General features: G+C 36.3%; 1 protein-coding gene across 2 annotated transcripts in view; it reads left to right on the top strand.

Annotated features, from left to right (window-relative positions):
- LOC129789673 (opioid-binding protein/cell adhesion molecule homolog) overlaps positions 1 to 21,891 on the top strand; it is a 54,589-nt gene extending 32,698 nt beyond the window's left edge. Inside the window, exons 7-12 of one of the 2 annotated variants that reach the window (XM_055826671.1) lie at positions 785 to 913; positions 1,080 to 1,214; positions 2,363 to 2,512; positions 10,402 to 10,497; positions 18,961 to 19,065; positions 20,779 to 21,891. In XM_055826671.1, the coding sequence (XP_055682646.1) occupies positions 785 to 913; positions 1,080 to 1,214; positions 2,363 to 2,512; positions 10,402 to 10,497; positions 18,961 to 19,065; positions 20,779 to 20,972 (809 nt within the window). In that variant the 3' untranslated portion in view covers positions 20,973 to 21,891. The remainder of the gene's footprint in view (positions 1 to 784; positions 914 to 1,079; positions 1,215 to 2,362; positions 2,513 to 10,401; positions 10,498 to 18,960; positions 19,066 to 20,778) is intronic. The other variant, XM_055826672.1, reaches the window with a different exon arrangement.
- Positions 21,892 to 24,342: the final 2,451 nt, after the last annotated feature.

Here is a 24,342-nt window from a genome sequence, read left to right as displayed (position 1 = left end):
CGCCTCGCAACAACTAAATTATTGCATTGAATATAATTTTCAGTATTAACTGAAATAGAAAATCCAATTGAGGATTATGCCCTGAGAGGTTAATAGTTTTTGTGCTGGACTTTACAGTTGAAATGCATAATTTTATGATGCCGGATTTGCTTTCAATGCAATAGTTTTCAATGAAATTAGCCTTATTCTTACATTTATTGAGTTACTTTCATTTATTCTGTAACGAAAAAGCATTTATTCTGTGATGGAAAAGAAATATTAAACTGAATTTTCCTTTTCCATTAATGTTCTCTCAGCAAGGTTAGAAGGAAATTTTATTCCTTTATTCGAACTCAAAACAATTCTTCTGCTTCTTTTCAATTTGGTTTTTTTTAACTAAAATATTGACAGAGCTTTTTTTTTAATCATATTTTAAGCTACTATTTTCATTCCATCACATTTGAAAGCTTGGAAACTTTCATTCTTTTTGGTTTAAAATAAAATATTCCTGCCAATTTTATGACTTGTGTTGTGTTATTAATATAAACGATTTAGAAACAGACACAACCAGTTACTAAAACTTTGATCAATAAAACTTTAAAAGTTCATGCATGTTGTCAATTTTTTATGACGGTATGGTAAAATTCTCACAGCAAATTTCTTCAATGGATACACAAGCATTAACTAAAAGTTCCCCTCTAAATAATTCTTGATGATGGTTTTTGCTCTCACAATTTTAACCAAACACAATTCCCCCTTTGCGCACAAGAAGTATACGGATTTACCATTTGCTTCTCCTTTGCAGTGACCAGCTTCAATGGGTCCGTGCTTACAATTCCACGAGTGAACCGACTGAACATGGGAGCTTATCTCTGTATAGCATCGAATGGTATTCCACCAACAATTAGCAAAAGAGTCATGCTCATCGTACACTGTGAGTTCATTTGCTGTGTGAACCACTGACTGCTTATATACCGGGCGGTGTGGTGGAAAAAGCTCTGTATCCACGGGAATCCCTACCTTCCCCCGATTCAAAAAAATACCCATTACTGTGACTCTATATGTTAGTTCTTTTTCATAATCACCATCTCTTCCTGCAGTTCCACCAATGATCTGGATCCAGAATCAACTTGTCGGTGCAGCACTTGGTCAATCGATAACACTCGACTGTCAATCGGAAGCTTTTCCCAAATCCATCAACTACTGGATGCTCAACGATACAATCATCACTCCAGGTACACACTCTTTTGGCTCTTGCTTTTCCCCATTCACGATGGTATGCCCAAATGGTGAATTATGCAATGCAACCGAGCTGAAATAAATACAGCACACCGTCAGATCGTGGCTTGCAAATTTACCCACCATCCACCATCTGACACGAACTCATGTTCAGTGAAACAGAAAGCTCACTTCTATGCTAGATATATTGTACATATATCCTTATATTGCCTGGCGGCAAACTTCATGTAACATACTTATACAAAAAAAAATTCCTAAAAATATAATACATAGATACAAACAAATATTAGCTGAGTATGATAACAATTAAATTAAAGTGATCGAGATTACAGAACAAAAATAATAATTATTTCAGCCTAATTGACGAGGAACAGTATTTTGAACTTTTATTTGAATGAATAAATTTTATTTATGAAGCTTTCCTTTATGCAGATGTATGTAGGTAAGGTATCTAACTAAAAATATAATTTTCATCTATTTTTGTCTCAAATTCGTAAACAAACTTGAAAATATAAATAGGAATTAATTATGTATAAATACAGGGCATTTAGAATTAAATTTAGGAGTATTTTTGCATCCTTTACAATTACCTACTTCAAGCTAGAAACATTTCCTTTGTAGGTATTTGCCGTGAATGGAGTATTTCATTGACAAATTCCTCAACTTTTCGTGTTCTTTTTGCCTCCTTCCCTTATAAAAGCCGAGTTAGCTAATATGTGAAGGGATCTACTAAGGTATAAAAGCTCCATATCGTATCGCTTTTCTGCCATTCATTGAGAAACTCCTGTTGACTTTCTTCACCCACACTCATGCGGTATTCCCTTCCCCCATCCACGGGGGAGTCACTTAGTGATCATTCGAGCAAAGAACGAAAGGAAATTCCTTGAGGGCAGGAAAAATGAGCTCCTGAGACTGTGTGGTGGATAAAAGAGACGAAGAGTCACATTAGAAAATAATTTTGTGATGAAAACGATGGGATGGGGCTTGTTTTGCAAAAAAAATGAAGTATGAGGGCAGAATTATTCAAATGAAAATTTAATTTTCTTCCAGTTGTAGCAGAATTCTTTTCATGTCCTCCCCGTGTGCCTGTGACGTCTATTTTATATATATTATTTTTCTCCTGTGCTGCTTATCCATTTGGCAGGAGAACGGCACGAGCCCACGACGTACGAGAACACCTATCGAGTTGTGATGCGACTCACGATAAAGAGGGTAGAAAATGCAGACTTTGGATCCTACAAGTGTGTCGCGAAGAATTCACTCGGAGACACCGATGGAGCCATCAAATTATACCGTGAGTTTATCTTTTTCTTCACTCTCTTCTCCATCCAATCAATCACAGAAAAATAATTGATAGGAAAAAGTTTACCCAAAGGGGAGCTTTGTGTTGCTACATACATACTGTGATCAATGGATTTTTTTTCTGCTTCGCCACTAATGCAACACCTTGTTGAATCTCACCTGTTACGAGGTTTTACTTCATGTTATCCTCACCACCCAATGTCAGAATATTTTTACACATGTTTTCGGTTTTTACCCAAGCTAACAATATTACACAAGAAATATTTGGGTGAATGAGCTGGGAAATATTAGCCGGCGGAAGTTTTATGCAAAGTTTGAAATATAAGAAATGTTGTTCAACATTTGAAACCAAATTTTAGAATAAAAGCTTTAAGAGCTTTCAGGTGTTTTTAGAAGAGCTTTTATTTTTTAATTTCCAAAAGGTATAACGGGCGTTATGATTAATTATGAAATTCTCCTAACGAGTTTTAAGTCATTTAAGATCTTGTGTCAATAGATTCAAATCCAAATACTCAACTACTTAAATTACTAGGAAACTACCAAACTACATTGAGTATCTAAACAATTTATATACACATAATATATTTAACCCATAGTCAGCCGCTTGATGTTTGTATGGCTCTGTCGTCTGCATCAAAATCCACTTTGTTGAGGGAAGAGCAGAAATGGATGGAATGTGGTGGTGGGTGTAAAATGATGAAGGGAATTTGTATTCAAAGTTTGAAGTATAAGGACAACGTGAGAGTGGGGCTCATAAGGGGTGGATGACAAAAAAAGGGTGGATTGAGAAAAATTATATTTGAGAACATCATTATATTGTTACACATGACTTAGTACATCGTTTTGTTAAATTTTCATGAAGTACACGCGTCATTCTTGTCTGCCGGGAGGGCCAACAGAAAGCTTTTTTGCGCAGTGTGGGAGAGATATCATAATATATACCATAGAGGGATGTAAAAATGTGACACATCGAAAGGGGTTGGAGGGTGTTCTTTGTCGTGTTGTCTCATTCCCCAAAAGGAGGAAAAAAGTGAATATTTGCGTAAATTTAAATGTATATTTGCGTGATATGTTGATTCTCGTATGTCATTGTTTGTCCTGCAACCCGTATTTCCCAATTTTTTTTCTTTTCACTCATACCCTCTCGCATCAGTGAGCTTTTTTATTGCAACCCCATCCCACATAAAAATTGTCGTCCTCAAGCCACAACCCCAGTAATAATATTGTGGACCAAATCGTGTCTCTTTTGTTGTGTGTCAACAATAAAAAAAATTATCACTTCACCATGATGATGGTGCAAGAGCTTTCGAGAGAGCTTTTGCTGTAAATAATAGAGACCGCGTGAGAAGGCCGTGACGCCTGCAAATGCATTCGTGAATTTTTTAGCGCGAAGAAAACTCTTACAACTGAAGGGGGTGGACCGATCCAGGTCTGTCGATTGGTGAGTCCCCATGGGATGAAATAAAAATAGAAACAAATTTTTGTAGCAATTCCACTCAATGTGAGGGGGTATTTTTATTTATACAGAAAGTCCATGTTTATTGTTTGTTTATTAGCCACTAAACTCACTCACTACTTGAGCACGTTTCTAGGACACCCGTAGAAATGACCCTTCGCGCATACTTCCATTATACTGCAAACATGTCAAAGTGGCAGGTAAATGTCCCTGGAGAGAAAAAAAAGAGCTCTTTTCCCCGGCAAAGTAATATTTATCTCTATAAACAACATTTTCATTATAACATTAAATGATGTTTTTACTTCCATTTTAATAAATATTAATAATTTAATATTAATTCCATTCCAGATTATTATTTTTTTCCTTCTCAAATATTGAGCTTTTGTTTTGCGATGCACTGGGCTATGTAGGTTATTCAAATAGCTTAATTATGAATCTAGGATTCGCAAAATACCCTAAAAGCACATCGAAAAACTTTGAATTTCAGTTGAAAATATGGAAATGTTTTACAAGACTTGTAGCATAAAATATCTCAAATTATTATTGAACCTTGAGGGTTGAAAACGTTTAAAGTTTCTCCATGAGTGCTTTTGGATGAAATATGCAAAATATAAAAGCAGCAAAAGTATATACATACATAACTCAGACTCCACAGTTTAGTATTACAAAATTGCTGAAAATAATCCTTACTAAACCATCCATAATTGCGATTATTTTACTGCAAGAGCAAGGAAGTAGGAAATAGGCGAACGAAGCTTTCTCGGCTATATACTTTGTAGTAATATCCTCAAGAGGATGGAAAAGGCAAACTCCAATGGGTGGTTTTAGCTGAACTTGTATGCCGCATTGGACAGCCCCATGGTCACGAGATCAAGAGAGAAAGAGGAATAAAATGCTCTTCTAAACTCCACCACCATAATCATTCATTATACATGCGACGATGCGAATGTCGTCTCACTATATATGGAAGAGTTATAATACTAAAGTCCGCATACCCCAAATTTTATTATCATTTGCCATCCACAAAATTTACCCGAAAAGTCCAGCATCTCTGAAATTGTTTTTCCAGATGCACTCATAATGCTATGATGTATCCCATTTGCAATTTTATCCCATTGGATGTTTCTTTTGTACATATGTATGTACATATGTACGTACATTATTTCTATATGCGAAAACAGCAAAGCCGGCAACACTCAACTCACACAAAAAAATTAATTTTCAAACTCCATCCAAGTGCAATAAAATTCTATGTACAAGTGCAAGAAACCATACACATTAGGATAAGTTTATTTGTCTCTCCACACACGAAATTCCAATGGCTTTTTATTTGCACATTTGTTTCAATTCTATAGCAATTCAATGAGTATCTTCACCCCAATCGGTACCGCATGCTTTTCATCCCTCAGCCCCCCTCCTCACATCTAAATACAAATTTATGGTCAATTCTTTTAGTGTTCTTACATGCTAAAGAGGAACGAGGGGAAGAGTAGCGAATTTATGTTGCACAAATCCATTCAATCTATCTCAATTGAATGAATTTATATACATACAGTAAAGTTTGTGGGGGAGAAAATTAACTTTTCAATTAGCTTTAAGACAATTTGGGGATGAGGAATTTGTTGCCGGATTTTCTTCGTAACGTCGTGAAAATGCTTCAGGATTAAAATTGATGTTGCTGAATAGTAGGAAATTTTTTATGGGAATGAGAATTAAGAGATCAACATTTGAAGATTCTAAATCTTCCCCCAGGTGACTTTTCTAATATTATTTTAATTGCAACATCGACTTCATTTTTAAGATCCTTTAAATTCAATTTAAAATCCATATGAAAAAGTATTATTATTGTCTGTAGCTTTGTCAATTTGCTGGATATATTTTCAAAAGTGATTTAACTTTTTTTTAAATCAATAATAATATGAAAAGATATCCATTGTGCTTTAATTTTCACTTCAATTTACATTTTCATAGAATCCATTAAGTTCATTTTTACATTTATTTTTAGAGAAATGCAATTGGGAAAGACTGCAAACCACTCAAATAGAAGATATATTTTCATATTAATTTAAAGTCATTGCCATTTATTTTTAAAATTGTTCCCACGTCACTCCAAAAAATATGATTGTTTGCAGAAGAGAGCACAATAAAAGTTATTTTTGGAGTCTAATTATTGATGACTTTTGTCAGTATGATTATTTCATTAATAAAAATACCATATTTTGATGCCTAATCGCTGAATTAAAATTTGAATGACAGCTTTTTATCTGCTCGCTCCACTCAAAGAATATTTCTCACAATATATGTATATGTATGTATAGATGTATTTAAGTAGGTACAATACAATATATTGCATTTATCTCATTTATCAATAAATTTGAAATATTCTCTACATAGGAAAAAAGTTCTCTGTTTTCACTTAATTTGTGATTAATTAAAACCCCTGCGGTGGATCAATTAACTTTCCACGTTGTTCATTATGAGTTGAAAATGAGTAATAGTTAGCGAGAGCTAAGCAGATGGGGCAGAGAGATTCAAAATTTCCCTCAAACAGGAGGGTTGATGCAGGAAAATGGCTCAATCTGGGCGAAGTGGAATATGTGGGTTAAATGTTCCTCACCACACACACCCCCATATAAAATAAGAACAAAAGTCCAACTGCAGAGACACTTCAAGCGTAGTGCTTTCATATTGTTAGTGTTTGGTGCGCGGAAGTTGGTGTATATACCTTCATGGTGGGATGGGGATGGTGGGGCGAGGTGGTGTATCCATGTCTCGTGGAGTAATTTCACACGATGCGCATTTCAAGAGAAGCGCACAAGATTCATGCTCCCAAGCTCCCGTCCCACATTTTGGTGGCACCCCTTGATAGATGGAGAAGGCTACAAGCTGAATTCTGCAGATGTGGCTTCTCTACGGGAGCAGCAGCAGTGTTGAACTTCTTCTTATACCATTCACGCAATGTTCATTTTGCTTCTCAAACTTGCATGAACTCCGCACTTCCTATTCTATCAATTTTCCCACGATTTTCCGCTTATTTGAGCACCAAGTATATCACAAGAATGCTTTTCCATACCCCCACCCTAAAATTTTCCAGAAACTTGACCCCTATTTTCCTTTCCCTTTATAATTTATATGAGAGCGAGCTCATGAATATGCAAAAGTTCACAAATTTTTGGTTTTTCATCCCAAAAATTGAGTTTTCTTTTCAATCTCTTGCAATTACAAATGATGTATAATATGTATGAGTTCATCTATATACTTTGGGACTTTCTACAATCCAAGAAAAAAAACAATTAAAATCCCGTAAAATAATATAGAGAAAACTGCATGCTGAGAGCTGTGGGAATCAATATAAATTTTATTAGTGGCGCATGGATGGAGACTACTAAAGTATAATTGCAAAAGATTCCTGTTAATGTTCATTGCACTTGCTTAATCGGAATTTCCCTCCTTGAGTATTCCATAGAGCGGTATTATATGTATGTAGTTAAAAAAAAACTTTCGACATTTCGTTGGAGAAAACATTAAATATTTTCTTCTTATTGATGGAAAACTCTTTGAAAATTCTTTAAAAAAAATTAAAGATTCTCCATTTGAATGATGCTGAAAAATTAATCGAAAGAGTCATTGACAGAAAGTTCTATGAATGCAATGGAAAAGTTACCAAAGTTTGCTGCTATACTTGTACCAATTGTCAGAAATCATCTAAACTTTTATGCTATAATATTCAAAAGTATTGGCACAGAATTCTTTTTTTGCAATAAAGTGAAATTTTGAGATTTAAGAAAGAAATTCATGAGTTTTGCAAGAAATATTTTCTAAGAAAAGAATTCTATTTAATAAAAAAATCTGACACTAAAAAAATAATTTTTCAGCAATTTCTGGGAAAAATCATTACAATGAGTTTGCTTATGTACCAACCCAGATAGATAACATTTATTTAGCTTTTTTTTTTATTAAAAATTGGAACGAGTAGATATTATTCGCCTTGAAGAATATACTCTCGGTGTATTAGAAAAGTAAAATCTAGGTGAATGTCCTGAATGTCCTCATGCTCCTCATGAACTTTCCGTACACTTTTGCCATTAATCACCTGCACTCTAGTTGCACAAGTCTCAGATTGAGCTAACCCGCCCCGAAATATTCCTTCAAGTGTGTGCTCATGAGTTTTCCGGGAGAGCATATTTATGTGCATTATTTATCTCTGAGAGATTTTCCACGGGACTTTCTCACGCCACGGGGATTTTCCGGCACACCAGTGAGGCTCACAGAGGGGTGAAAAATATTCACCAGCTACTCTTGGTGTTTCTCTCCATGTCCATTCATCGCGAGGTATATACTTCATGTGGCGCCACAATAATAAAAAAAGGAGAGAGAACAGAAATTAGAGTGAGAAAATGCTTAGGGGTTGCGATGCATCACGTTCGACGCGAATGAAAGAATTCAATGGGGCAGGGGGGAGTTTCAAGTCGTTAAATTTGATCCTCTGGCTATTTTTCTGTGCCATACTCCAGCCGGACGCTCACGTCTCATACCGGCGTCACCATCAATGAATAGAATTTCTACACGACTCTTGTCTCGCAACCCTCTGGCTATGGAGCATCTTGGTGCATTCACGACGTCACCGGAACGAAGTTGCCGTGAAAATCTCTCCAACATTTCTCAACATAGCGACCTCGTCTTCCACGCCTCTTGGCGTGGAATTCGTGGAAGCTCAAGTGGCTGTGTGACTAAAATGAAAAATAGGAGGAAAAGCATCAGCGACACGGACCTTTCACTAAAAGTACATAAACTGAAGATTTTTCCGGAATGGCGAAGAGATTTATTGCTGAGGATTTTTAATATCCACATTTTAATGCACTTACACGGATTATTTGTGAAATCATTACACAGAGATTAATGCTACTACATGACGCTAATTCCACGATAAAAGCTTCACCAAAGGGCTAATAAATGGGAGTTAAGAAAAACTGTTTTTTTTTCTATAGCTCATAATTTTTTTAGTTGTGATTCTTTCTTCAAAGAAGTACAGTAGAAGTCCACATCAACCAACAATCGGATGTACTACTCTCGCGTATTAAAAATAATGCGCGAGAGTAGTGCATTTTATTGTTCGTTGATGTGAACTTTTACTGTACAGCTTCTGTGTATACTGCAAAATGCATTTTATCAAGTATTGAGTAAAGATTTGGAATAAAAACACAATGAAAACATTGACATTTCAAATTCTGCATTAAAACTTGGTTTCAAATGAATTTTTTATGAGTAATCTCTACTTGTTCTTCTTGGAAAATCCAATGAATATTAAAAATTAAGCTTAATATATTATTGGAAAAATGTGAAAATGACACTTAAACGCCTGCCATCATTTCGTATTAAAATCCATTGCATCGCCTAAAATGTATTTAAGCGCTTTAAATCATAAAGCTGTGTAAAACGATCGATGGTCAATTTGTGGAATATTCACAGGACGAAATCGCACATATGAAATGCAAATTTTATTAAAGTCCACGAGGATTTTTTTTGATAAATTTGTACTAAAACAAAGCTTTCAATCAAATTTTAAAGAAAATCATATAAATATTTTTAGTCACTTTCTTACACAGTAGTTCAAGAGGCTTAAAATTGATATACATATGAACAATGTTTTGAGTCTCAGACTCTCTTCTGTGTAACATACAATTTGTTTGGCAAAGCTTTTTAGATTGTAACAACTTCTTGCACACGTCTTTCGGTACCATCCACTCAAAAAGGATGCACTTTTCCACGATTGTTGGCAAATTTCAATTTATTGAATACAAACAAAAGCTGTGGGAGGGAAAATCTTGAAAATCACTTCGATTTTCAAACTAGACAAAGTGTGTTCCTAAAGAAGTTGCCAAGAAATTGTTTGTAGCTCTTGTATTTTCCTTGGGATTTCCGTATACTTTGGGTGAATTTATTGCTTCAAGAGGTTTTTTCCGCCCAACACCGAAGGAGTGAACGGGAAATCCGAAACATACTCACAGAAGGACACGACTATTAATTCAATTTCAATTAGAGTGTGTGTATCCCTTTTTTTTAAAGCTCCAAAGCGGTGTCAGTCTACAAAAAGGAGAACGTGATTTGGATTACTTAATGCGAATTAAATCGTATATATATCGGATGAGATTCTCAAGAGATATATATTGCAAAAAATGCGAGGACTTTTTCCGTCAAATCCAAACTCTTCCTGCTGCAAGTTGTTGGTATTTGAGGGAACTTTTGTGGAGTATGCGATTCGTCGTTTTTTTTTCTCTCTATTTTTATGTATATATCTTATGTATACGAGAGCTCTTTCTCGAGAGCACATCGATGCTTGTATTTATAACATTTTCTTTAACTTTAACTCCCCCATCCTAAACACCTCGCTCTTTCACCAATGAAAGTCTTCTCCTTTCTTGCAGATATTCCGCATTCAACGTTATTGACTACATATCTTCCAACGACTGCAGTTGAGACGACCCCATTGATAATTCAACAGCAGAAGGAGAATCCCGAAGGTCTGTATGTGCATCCTTTTTTGGGTCTCCCCTCTTTCTGTCTTTCCCACCCATATGAGTCCTTTCCACCTTTTTCCATCTCAAAATGCAACTCATCTTCATCAAATCACTTGCTCAGATGCAAAGAGATTATGAATTCAGTGCAGGAGCATATACCTATACGTAAACGAATGAGCGCCTCAGCCAATTTATCTGAAAAGATTCCACCGTGCATGGCCTTTTTGTGCCTCTTCTCTGCCATGAAATTCAATTATGGCGGCATTTATTAAAATTAATTACTTTCACGAAGATCGGTATTTGAATTTATTGCACCGAAATTCTCCGGGTGGAAAAATTTATTGCATTTTTTGTGTCTTCCTTGAAATTAACGTTCAAAACGGATCACAAAAGAAGTCATTTTGAATATGATCGTTGTGGAATTTTGTGATAAATGTTATTAAAAAAAATGTTATAAATTACATTTTCTTTGGTTAAAACATGCGTTTAATGTAGAAATTATTTATGAAATTTATGCTCTAATTGATTCCAAGAGAACAGCGGGTAGTCTGTGTGACGCAAACTTTTTTACCTTCATATATAATTCTGTGGCTCTCTTTGGATGATTTTTGTCTCAATTCAATCAGTTCTAAACAGAATTAGTTGGTGTTCAGGATTGGGCAAACGTTATTTTGAATTTAAATGAGCGATCATCTGAGCGACATTCAGTGTAGTTTGCCCCCTGATTCATGTTTCACCCATGGCTGTCACTTTGTCACTTTCGTTTGGAAAAAATAGCCCCACGTTTTTTGGCTAGAATAAAAATTACAAGAAAAAGTGAAATTATCGTTTATTGCTCTACCCCAAGATATTGAAGTTTGATCCTCCTCACCGCCGGATTAATTGTGACTGTATTTACAGGTGAGAGAGGCCGGATAAAGGTGCCCATTGATGCCAATTTACTAATTATTTTCTCGTGGATATCACCCATAGGTGAGAGAGGCCCGGCTGAAGTGCCCTTGTGAAGAATATTTATTAATTAATCTTTCACGGATATCCCCCCCAGGTAAATATCCCTACCATATTTGATCCTCCTCACCGCCGGATTAATTGTGACTGTATTTACAGGTGAGAGAGGCCGGATAAAGGTGCCCATTGATGCCAATTTACTAATTATTTTCTCGTGGATATCACCCATAGGTGAGAGAGGCCCGGCTGAAGTGCCCTTGTGAAGAATATTTATTAATTAATCTTTCACGGATATCCCCCCCAGGTAAATATCCCTACCATATTTGGCCCATCGAGTCATCGGGAACAGTTTGAATCCCACAAGAACCATGGCATCAGTTTGCAAGGAGGCCAGCCGGAGTGCATTCAAGGGTCAATTGACGGTCGTCAAAAATCTCCTGAAGAAGTACCAAGCCTTGAAACCTGAGGAGCTCAAGGACCCTCAAGTGGAAATAGGTCTCATGTCTCAACGCAATGTGATCAATCGCATTGAGGACAGATACCGTGCTATTCAGATGGAAATCATCGCAGAAGCTCCTCCCGAATCAAAGGAGGAGGAAGAGACCAGGCTTATCAACTTTCTGAACGATTGTCAACAGGTTGATGAAGGTTTGACGAAAATTATTGTGCAGATTCAACTATTGTCTGCACCAAAGGGAGCTGCGGGTAGCAGCCAAGTACAAACCTCCACAAATCAACCTATGCATCAATTGATCTCTCTCATGACACTCCACATTCAAGAGCAGCGTGCTCAACGCGTCAGTGAGGATTCAAAGTTGAAGGACATCCTTTCAGAGCAACGACATGAGCTGAAGAAACTACTGGACAGCTCAAAACGTGATATCCTCAATTCTACGATGAGAGAAGACGACGCATTTGAAACTCCTGACCCTTGCATGAAGCTGGAACCAATCAAATTGCCAATTTTTTCTGGTGATTATTGCGAGTGGACCACGTACAAAAATTTATTCCTCGCAAGTGTTCACAAGAATGGACGTATCACCAAATCCCAGAAAATGCAGTACTTGAAGACGTCGACCACTGGTGATGCTCTTGCTCTATTTAGCAGTTTGCCTATTTCTGATGAGAACTACGATGTTGCATGGAATCGCCTGGAGAAGAGGTATGACGACAAGATGATCATCATCTCAGCTCACATGGAGAAATTTCTTGGGCAGCCCATTGTGACCAAGCCCGACGTATCAGCAATCCGTAAGCTTCAATCATCAACCTGCCAGGCATTGGAGGCAATCGACGCTTTGGGTGTTACAAGCCGAGATCCGTGGCTCATCCACATTGTCCTCAAGCATCTCGACTATCAAACCCAAGCACAATGGAGTGAGAAGAAACCAGATGGTATCCCTACATGGAGGGAGTTTGAGGACTTCCTCGACAAGAGATGCAGGAGCCTTGAGACTTGTCCGGTCTCCAATCCGAGGTTTCAGAGTAAGTCCAATAAAGCTTCGTCTCTTGCCACTGAAACCAAGGTCAACAAGGAGAATTGCAAATTTTGTAAGCTCAATCCTCACAAGTTATTCAAGTGCCGAAAGTTTCTGGGTCTTCAACCCAAGCAAAGATTAAGTACTGTAAAATCTTTGAAAATTTGCATTAACTGTTTAAGTGAGTCCCACGCAATTGATTCTTGCTCTTATCAGTCTTGCAAACATTGTAATCAAAGACACAATCATTTGCTACATGATGCATTGAATCCTCCTACTCCTTTACCCACTGACGTCCAGAATATTCCCGAATTTGTTCCGAGGAACACTGAACGACCTCCCACGAATTCTGCCACCGTGAGTTGTACTGGGGCATCACAGGGGGGAGTTAAATCGAATGTTCTGTTCGCAACGGCTGTTGTGAAGATTGTGGGACGACATCGTGTGCAGCAGTGTCGTATTGTATTGGATCCAACGTCTCAAATCAACATCATCACTACACAGATGTGTCAGCGGCTAGATGTGGTTCCCCAACGTACAAACATCATGATAGAAGGTGTGGGATCCATCTCAGATAAAAGCCAACAAGAAGTTGCGGTGACTCTACAAGTAGGTTCTGATTCTTCCCATGTCAATGAAGAGATCCACTGTGTTGTTATGCCCAAAGTCATTGGTGTGCAGCCGAATTTCCCAGTAGACCTACAACGAATCGCAATTCCGCCTCAGTTTAAATTGGCAGACCCCATGTGGTACAAACCCCAAAAGATTGATCTTCTCATTGGAGGGGCGTTGGCATGGTCGCTCTTTGAGCCCCAACAGCATCATTTGGGACCTGGATTGCCAATCCTACAAGCAAGTCCGTTCAACTGGTTAGTTGTAGGCCCGTGTCCCACGCAGAATGACCCAGTCTACGCATCATGCCACGCGACGACACTCACCAGCATTGATCGAGCTGTTCGAAAATTCTGGGAGATTGAAGAGGTGCCCAAGGAAACTGTGGCACAAACTGAATTCAAGGAAGTAGAAGAGCACTTCTCTTCCACAGTTTCACGTCATCCAAATGGTAGATATGTAGTTGAGCTGCCATTCAATTCCTACGTCCATGAATTGACCAACAATCGTGAAACGGCTCTTCGTCAGCTGAACTATATGATTAGACGACTGCAGAAGAACCCTACGTTGATGAAAGAATATGATGCCATCTTCAAGGAGTATTTATCTCTGGACATCATAGAAAGAGTCCCAGCTCAGGAATTGGACAACAAGTCATATTATCTTCCTCATCACTGTGTGATCAAGGAATCTGCGGTTTCAACAAAGATACGCATCGTTTTCAACGGAGGCTCTCGTGCAAGAGGTGGTCTAAGTGTCAACAATTGTTTGAAGGCCTGCCCAACTGTCCAGCCCACTCTGGTGTCCATTTTATGGAGATTTCGGATGTACGAAGTTGTGTTGACATGTGACATCGTCAAGATGTACTTGCAGGTGCTTCTTAGCACACTACACCGAGATTATGTGAGATTTGTTTGGGAAGAGGACGGCAAGGTGGTTCACTACCGCTTTCGTACTGTATGCTTTGGAGTCTCAGCGTCACCTTACCTTGCCACTCGAGTGTTGCTACAATTAGCAGAGGACTACGAGGATACATATCCACTGGCAGCTTCCATTCTGAGACAATATTTTTATGTGGACGATTGTCTGTTTTGTGCCTCTACCGTTGAGGAAGTTATTGAGGCAAAACGACAGCTTGAGGCGCTACTTAAACATGCGTCAATGGAATTATCAAAATTCAGATCCAATAGGATTGAAGTTCTTGCTCCTGATAGTCAAACGGCACAAGCCATGGAGTCTCTGACCTTAGATGAAGAAGCGAAGACGCTGGGTATCTTATGGAACCCCCACATTGATGCGTTCCAGTTTCGAACATCAAGCAATTTGCAGGCAGAAATTTGGACCAAACGGCAGTTGATGTCTACAGTAGCACGAATATTTGATCCCTGTGGTTTGATCGCACCTGTTGTGACCACAGCAAAAATCATCATTCAGGTTGTGTGGATCAGGTCGTTTGAATGGGATGAACCTCTTCCCCAAGATATCCTAAAGGACTGGAAGGCTTTCATATGCGACCTGCAGAACATTGACCAACTACGTATTCCAAGATGGATATCTAATATTTCTTCACCCCAAAGAATGGAATTACACGCATTTTGCGATGCAAGCAAGGTTGCCTACGGCGTTGCAATCTATCTTGTGTACGAGGATTGCCAAGGGAATCGTACGTCTGGACTTCTGACATCAAAATGCCGATTGACTCCAATCAAAGACAAAGGAGATGACAAAGATGAGGATGGGAACACCCCAAAACAACCCACTAGGATTCTCACGACTCCAAAGGGGGAGCTATGTGGTGCAGAGCTCGCTACTCAACTCATGACATCAGTCTCGCAAGCAATGAGTATCCCGAACATCTATTTTTGGACAGACTCCACAACAGTGCTTCATTGGATTCATTCTCCTGATAGTCCGAAGCGAGAACCATTTGCCAGACGCCGTGTCTCTAATATTCTCAATCAGTCTCATTCTTCTCAATGGAGGCATGTTGGCACCAAGGAAAATCCCGCTGACATTGTGTCACGGGGGAGCAAGGTCAAAAATCTGATTGGGCAAGATTTATGGTGGCATGGACCACACTGGATTGTCAAACCGTCTTCCGAATGGCCTCCAGAGTTCAACCCAGCGGAACATCTCGACTTTCTTCCAAAAATCCTGTCAACGTTGACTACCTCTGCACAAGAAACCTTGCCATCTCATCCTCCAATTCTGACCATTTACGAGCAATTGACTTCTCGCTGCAGTTCCTTTTTGAAAGCTGCAAGAGTCTTGGTTTGGACACTACGAGCTGTGCACTTGTTCAAGCTCAAGAAAGGGCGCCAGACACGCAGCAGGACAACTCGCATTTCAGAGCTAGTGCCCGAATTTGTGAGTGTGCCGGAGCTACAGCGTGCGGAATCATTACTCATCACATGGGATCAGGAATTCCTTCTCAGTAAGGAAATCACTCTGTTGAAGGATAGAAAGCTCAACGATTTGTCAGCACACATTCGCAAATTGACGCCCTTTTTGGACCCCAATGGTATTGTGCGAGTAGGAGGACGCCTTCAAAATTCTCTCTTATCTTATGATGCTCGCCATCCTATTTTACTGGCCAAAGGAAAGTTAGCAGAATGGATTGCTGAACGAGAACACTTTCGCCTTCTGCATGCTGGGCCCCAGTTGACTTTGTCATCTATTCGTGCCAGGTTTTGGCCTTTGAAAGGTCGCAATTTGGTTCGGCATGTCATTCACAAATGTATCATTTGTACAAGAGCCAAGGCTCGCCCTGTGGAACAGTTGATGGGAAACTTGCCGCCATCTAGAACCAGACCGCACTCGCCATTTGAACACACCGGGATGGATTTCACTGGACATTTTTTCATCAAGAGATCACCAAGAGGATCAGTCTGTGAGAAAGCATATGTGGTGGTGTTTGTCTGCATGTCCACTAAGGCAATACATCTGGAACTTGTGACATCCATGACGTCTGCAGCATTTATTGCCACTTTCCGGAGATTCATTAGTCGTCGTGGGATTCCCAGTCATTTATACAGCGACAATGGAAAAAACTTTGTGGGCGCAGACAGGCTATTGAGTGAATTATTCCAAACCCACAACTTTCAACGAGACATCATTGATTTTTCCTCGCAACTCCACATTCAGTGGCACTTCAATCCACCATTTGCCCCCCACCAAGGAGGATATTGGGAGGCTGAGGTCAAATCGTTCAAGACGCATGTCACCAAGGTGGTTGGGAGTGTCAGGCTCACTTATGAGGAATTGTACACTGTTATGGTGGAGATAGAGGCTGTTCTCAACAGCAGACCTCTAGCTGCAATCATGGATGATCCCAATGATCCTCGATGTCTGACACCAGGAGATTTTCTGCGTCCTGGAGGCGCACCCACTCAACTTCCCGTTGATCCAGGAGTTGTTGCGTCAAATGTTGACCACCTTCAGCATTGGAAACTGTGTACAAAGCTCCAAGCTGACTTTACAAAAAGATGGAAAACGGACTATTTGCATACCCTCCAACAGCGCAACAAATGGAACAAGGACCAACCCAACATCAAGATCGGAGACGTCATTCTGCTCAAGACGGAGGATGCTTCAAACGTGGATTGGCCTTTGGGATTGGTTGTGGCAGTGTATCCTGGCAATGATCAGCGAGTGAGGGTGGTTGATGTGAAAGTTCGCGGCAAAGTGGTAAGAAGATCAATTTCCAAACTCATAAAACTCCCAATTGATTCCCAGTAAAATTATTGATTTGTCTTTGAATTAAATTTTCCTCAATTTTCTTTATTATATATCTTGAATTATATACATTGTAATTTACGCCATGGATGAAAGGGGGAGTATGTTCAGGATTGGGCAAACGTTATTTTGAATTTAAATGAGCGATCATCTGAGCGACATTCAGTGTAGTTTGCCCCCTGATTCATGTTTCACCCATGGCTGTCACTTTGTCACTTCCGTTTGGAAAAAATAGCCCCACGTTTTTTGGCTAGAATAAAAATTACAAGAAAAAGTGAAATTATCGTTTATTGCTCTACCCCAAGATATTGAAGTTTGATCCTCCTCACCGCCGGATTAATTGTGACTGTATTTACAGGTGAGAGAGGCCGGATAAAGGTGCCCATTGATGCCAATTTACTAATTATTTTCTCGTGGATATCACCCATAGGTGAGAGAGGCCCGGCTGAAGTGCCCTTGTGAAGAATATTTATTAATTAATCTTTCACGGATATCCCCCCCAGGTAAATATCCCTACCAGTTGGTATACTACAATCGTGGTTATTATGCTTCTTAACACTTATAATTGTCTATTCATTTAATGGTGTCTAAAATGATTGTTATTTAATCATATTAACTAACCAAGAGAAAGTGTGAGATATTTATGATATTTAAACAAAGTTTAGCACTTAACTAATGCCTCAAAGTTGAGAATATGCAAGGAAACTTCTTCTTTTATGTTTTAAAATGAGGCATTAGGTGGAAAAGTTTTCTGAAGCATCACTCAGGCAAATAGAGTCATATAATATTTTCCTCACTGTGCTAGAATGCACTTTTATCACCTTTAGTTTAAGGGCGGAAGAGATGGTTGATGAATAAAAAATGAAAGTTTTCTTCCCTATATGACAAGATAAATCATTTATCATTATATACTCAAGGGCGACATGAAAGGCAAGAGGATGTTGGGAAGTTAAGGAAACTTTAGATCACTTTTTTTTTCTAAGAGTTAAAATTTTCTTTATAAAAATGGAAAAATGTTTTCACAGTTTTTGTTTTTGAATATATAAAAAATAAATAAACTTTACTATCATTTCTTTGAGGTAGGTAGGTATATGTCTCGTCAAGTTTGAAAATTCAAAAAAAGATATTTTTTTCAGTTTTACATTATATTCTTTTTCTTTTTTTAATTGTGTTTTTTTTGTATTTATACATAAAAACTATATAGTTTTGCTCAGCATAATTGCTTCTAGACTAGAATATGTCGAAATTAAGGTGGAAGTAATATACCCTTCTTTTTACATAATTTTTGATGGTATATTAAAAATAAAATTAATACGCTATAAATTAAAAAAAAAAGATTTTTTCTCTCGTATGAATACATATTGAAAGCAATAACCAATAAAAATTTTCTAAAATTATTTTCAATATTCGATATATTTTTCCCATTTTTTTGTGAAATTCCACTCTGAAGTGTGTTGAACGTTGTTCAACTGATTAAAATTTTATTTTATTTTTCAATGCATTTTGTGACAAATTATATGACGTCAAAAAAATTTTTTTCCTCATAATTGAAACTCAACAAATTCAGATTAGTTTATATTTTAACGAGAAAGTTAAATTAATGAAAATTTCATAATTCTCTCTCTCTCTCGCTTCACCTCCCGGGGGATGCGTCTATATGTATATAAAAAAAATATGGCTGAAAATGAATTAGATCGAGCAACGTACTACAAATCAACCGCTGGAGCTTCTGTAGCAGTGAATAAAATTCTAATCGGATCAACATCCGGCTCCTGGAATTCGGATGGTCGAGAAAGAGGTGATGTGTCAGCAAAAAGGGAAGCGGAAAGAGAGAAAGACATTCACAAAGGGGTTTGGGGTGGTCTATGGAAGCATCTGGCTTCTTGCAGTGGCAAAAAGAGAGCACCAAACAATAAATTTTAATCCAAAATCGAATTTTATTTCTTGTTCAGCTTCTCTCGTAATCAATTATATTCCCTCCCCTTTGCCGTCATTTCTCTCTTTCTCTCCCATTCTTCTCATAATATTTATATATAGGAAACGTTTTGACAAATCCAGGGGATAGCATTCGTTAGAAAAAATTTTTTCTATAGCCCTTGCATTCAAAACTAATTTTTTGAGGTTTTTGGGTCAGGTCTAGTCAATGCTTTATTGAGGAAAGGTAGACTTTTTTTTTTAAAGTTCACTTCTTCGTTAATCTTATTTCTATCTACGAAGGACTTTTTTTTTCAACTGCCTCTTGAGCTTAAAGATAGAATTCAAAACATAAAATAAAGTTGATATGTTCTATGTGGGTGTAAGTATATGCGGAAAACGGAACACATTTTTCATATAAACACAATATATGTAACTTTACTTCCTTCTATCTTCACACATAGTAGGTCCGGAAAATTGTTGAGAGAGAAATTATATTGCATATGACAAGATTAAAAAAAAAGCTCCTTATGCTATAAAATAAGAAAAATCCTTAACAGAATAATATGCCCACGACATCCTATAGGAGATAGGACCAAAGCATAACGTTGAATTTAAGTAAATAAGACATTAATACTGGAATTAGAAGGTATTTAGAAACTAAGTTAATGGAACTAAAAGAGCAAAATCTTCTTAATATTCTTTTATTATCGGATTTTAATTTACTTTTTTCGAATTCCCTCCTAATTAAACGAATCAAATAATTTTTAATAAAATAATAAATGATTTATAAAATACTAATTAAAAAAGTATTCTTTAACTTTTGAAATTTCTTGAAATCAATTGAAAGTTTCGAAACAACTCACCAAAACTACTAGAAACTCAATATATACCTAGTAATATTTAACATAGTTATATGGTAGTACTGAATGTTGCGCTGCATGCTTCCAAAGTTCTGCGGTGGATAAATGGGAAAATAATAACTGCAGACATAGCAACTGCACAAGGGGGTAATTAAATGGGGTGTGTGTGTGCGCGCGGGGTTGGTGAGCTCAATTTTGTGAATGAAAACGTGGAAAGACAGCATCAAAGTGAATGAGATTGCATTAATGAAATGACTCCATTCGCGTGATTGCAGAAAAATCGCGATACCCCATGTTGGAAAATTGCACATTGATGCTGAAACTGATGGCATAATAAATAGACAATGTTGCAACATTATGGGCACCTTTGCAAAAGGCTTTGCGCTTTGGAAGTTGAAAGGGCATAGCTTTTCGTGACATAATACCTTAATTTGAAGGTTAATTGCCACGCTCAAAATGGAAGGGTCAGTTTGTGTGCTCGTGTCTCCATCAATAAATGATAGTGCATCGAGATTTATTGGAACTATAAAAGTTTCAAACGAATGTCCCCAGTGGGGTTCCGTGATATTTTTCTTTAGCGTATAAGGATTGATTCACGAAGGGTGGATTAGAGCTTTTATTGATGACGTGGTGTTGAAAGTATAAGTTTTCTTTTTCCATTTCAACACTTTCCAACACCCTCCTTCTGTAGTATAGCTGACTGATGAGTAATTCATGACTGTTTCTCACTGCAGATCATCGCCATCGGTTCGACAGTGTGCCAAGCACGGAGGTCCAGAGGGACGTGGATCTCATTACAAAGGAGCAATATGAAGCCTCATCTAAGGCGTCAAAAGCTTCCCAGCATCCATCCCAATTCCAATGGATTCACTTAATGCTTCTCATCGTATCCAGCGTGGCTTCCAATTGTAGACGATACACCAAGTGAATGGCTCCTCTATATGTATATGATGGGCAATTGAAATGAGATTGGCATTGATGGGTGCAACATAATTAATTCCCCGCACACAGCTTTAATTGAAAACTGCTCTTTCCTCCCGTCGCGATAAATCTCACAGATTATTTTCACCCTACCAATTCCATGCTGGGTGTAGCACATAAATGGACCAACCCGTGGAATCTAATCATCGAAAGTGAATTAAAAAAGAATCGCAGTGAAGACGCTAAGGGGAGAATAAATCATTTTTCAATTGATTTCTGAGTGCATTCCTTTGCTTGGCGTTATTAAATTTATCTCCCTATTCGAGGATAAAGAAAAAAAATTCAAGAATTCAATGAGCATTTCTTAATTGGATTTTCCTTTCATACATACATATATGTTTTAACTCAAAGAGTAAAACTTTATTTTTTTTTAAATTTAATTAACTTTTTGTGATCAAAGAATTTTTTCATAGGTACCATGCGATATTTTGTTAAAGTCAGAGTAAAGAGAAAATTTGATTTATTAAATATGGATCGATGCTTGTTTTACACAAAAAAATAATATGTATACCCTATCTAAAATATCATAAATGAAAAACAAATAGCTATTTAATACTGGTCGCTCTGTGAATGCAAAAAAAATATGAAATACAAAATTGGAAATTTATGGACGTACCAATTTCAATGCAAATTAGTCAACAATTCCAATTGAGTGGAAAAATATAAACAAAGAATAAAAAATTCATTGAATAGATGCGATAAAAAAAACAAATGAATGAGACTGCAGTAATCTACTTATATGCAAATATACATCCCCTGAACAAAAAGGACTAAACTCACAACCAAAAATATTATTGAAAAGCAAACGATTTAATTTAAAATAGAATATTAAGCAAAATAAAGTAATGTGGGGAAGTTTTGTAGCAGAAGCTTTTTTTCTTAATCCAATCTATTTTGATTTATTGATTGATTGACAAGACAAGTAAGTGTGTGTGATTAAATAAATTTAAAAAAAATGATTTTTAGTCTGATTAATTTCGGTTAAATTAATTAGTTCAAAACTGTGTTTTATTGTGAATGTAATAATTTTTGAAAGTTTGGACGTGGTTGAAATTGATTTATTAAAGACCTTGAAAAGAAATTAATTTATGATCTGACCGGATCTGACGGAAATCCGTCTTTATTTTTTTACTCTTTGCAAAAGATTTTTTTTAACAAAATAACAATTATATCGTTAAATATGGTCTAAAGTGCTTTAACTATATTGTTAGAATTATATATGAGTTACTACAGATTTTTTGAAACTTAGGTATTTGTTGTAATTAAATCTTTAACAATTTACTAAACAATTTGCTAAATTTATTTACAAGCTTTTAATACACCGATATTTATTTTAAAAACCGAATAATTAATTGAATAAACATGCAGAATAATCTTTGTATGAATTGCAACAAGAAATGATCAATAAGTTACAAAACTACCCCACTTTACCCTGAGGACAGCAAATCATTGGAAATCATGATAAATATATAAATTTGTTATATGATCATTTGAGTCGATTACCAAAGCTTTAAATGGATAATTTATAGTGGCAGTTTGGAATATTATTTAGCTGTAATCCCTTAATAGCCCACTAATGCACGCGTAATTAGTAAATTAAGGGGCAAAAGTCGATGTCATTTTATTCTATTGAAATGATTGAAATTCAAAAATTTCAGCATTCAATAAAAGCACTTTAAAGCTAATTTAACATGAATACTGTTTTATAGAGTAACACATTTAAATATTTTATTATGAAAAAATATGTTGATTATGGTTCTTCTAAATGAAGTCCTAAAAAAATAATCCAATTAAATGGAATTAAACGAAAAATTGATCGAAATTATCATATTTTTGATAGGGATAACGTATAATTCAAGCAAAAATTATTTTTTTATATTTCATTTGCGAAATAAAAGCTGGAAATAACTAAAGAGTTTGTTACTTAACTCATATTTTCTATTAGTAGAATAAGAACAGACAAAGAAATTATGAAAATATTATATTTCTTTATTTTCTGTATTTATATTTATATGTGAGAGATTTGAGGTAGAAAAAATAATTTAACAAAATTAAGAAATTCAAATAATAATGTTAAAGTTAGAACAATAACTCGTAAATAATTCAATTGTTTTCGAACTGACATTTACTAAATTAATTCACATAAAAAAATATTAAAATAATTTTTCTTCTTTACTAATTTTTTCACGTTTTGTAGTCATAAAAATGTTATAAAAACTCATATTACAAGAGAAATACATAACGACATTCATTTTTTTTTAATATGCTCAAGGTTACAAAAAGAAAAAAAATTATCCTCGAATGCTGACGATGTAAGGAATACGTAAACACAATTAAGTATAAGAAATGAAAGACATTAAAAGAGCTTTTTCCCTAAATAAAATAAGAGAAATCCATTTCTTCGAATTGAATCACAAGAAGAAATGAAGAATGTTTATAAATAAACAAAGAAGAAATAAGAAAATTAGTTGTGATTTGATGACATAAAATGACAAAAATGAATACTCCATTTAAAGAAAATGTAGTGTAAATGTTGTAGTGAAATATTTGTAAATACATTGGTTGGGGATGTAAAATGGGGAAAAGTATTTATATAGTATGGTATACTCCTGAGGGAATAGTCGTTGGGAGCTATAGTAAATTGATAAATTCTATGGGAAATACCTCTTAAGAGGGAGGAAAGTTTGTAGAGAAGAATGGTTAAATATAGATATTAAGTGAAAAAGGTTATTCCCGAAGGAGGATAAAAGAAAAATTTTGTTGCTTTTTGCTACGAAATATCTGCTTTCTTCAACATTTTATTCAACTGTCTTCTTTTTACAATTCCGTGAATAATTTCGTTATAATCATTTTGTTCGGGAAAATATTGTGGCTTCATTTAGAACGTAATATATTGTATTTTTCTTCTTCATTGGGGATCCTTAATCCTTATCTATTACATACCTTAACTGTTAATTAATTCCATAGAATTTACCAGTACATAATGTTAGTTTTAAACTTTAGTTTTATGAAAGGAAAATCACACTATTGTGTATAAAATTACTTATTATTATAAATAAGGTGAGAAAATTAAAAATAATATACAGAGTATATTGAGAAGAAAGCAACATGGTATCTCTTAGCACAAATGGAATATTCACGCAAAAAATTGTATATAATAGTCTCTTCTTCAAACACCTGCATTGAATTTTTTTTTCAGCTAATCCCTTTTTGTGGGAAGAACGCAGTCCCAAAATAACATACTATGTACGACAAGTTGTCTCCTTTAATTCGTATTAATTTCGTAAAATTTTCCCAATTTCACCATTTGATATTTC

Source organism: Lutzomyia longipalpis, chromosome 2, assembly GCF_024334085.1.
Source record: "Lutzomyia longipalpis isolate SR_M1_2022 chromosome 2, ASM2433408v1".
Classification (NCBI taxonomy): Eukaryota; Metazoa; Arthropoda; class Insecta; order Diptera; family Psychodidae; genus Lutzomyia; species Lutzomyia longipalpis.
Note: the sequence above shows the minus strand (reverse complement) of the source record. Positions and strands in the feature narration are given on the sequence as shown.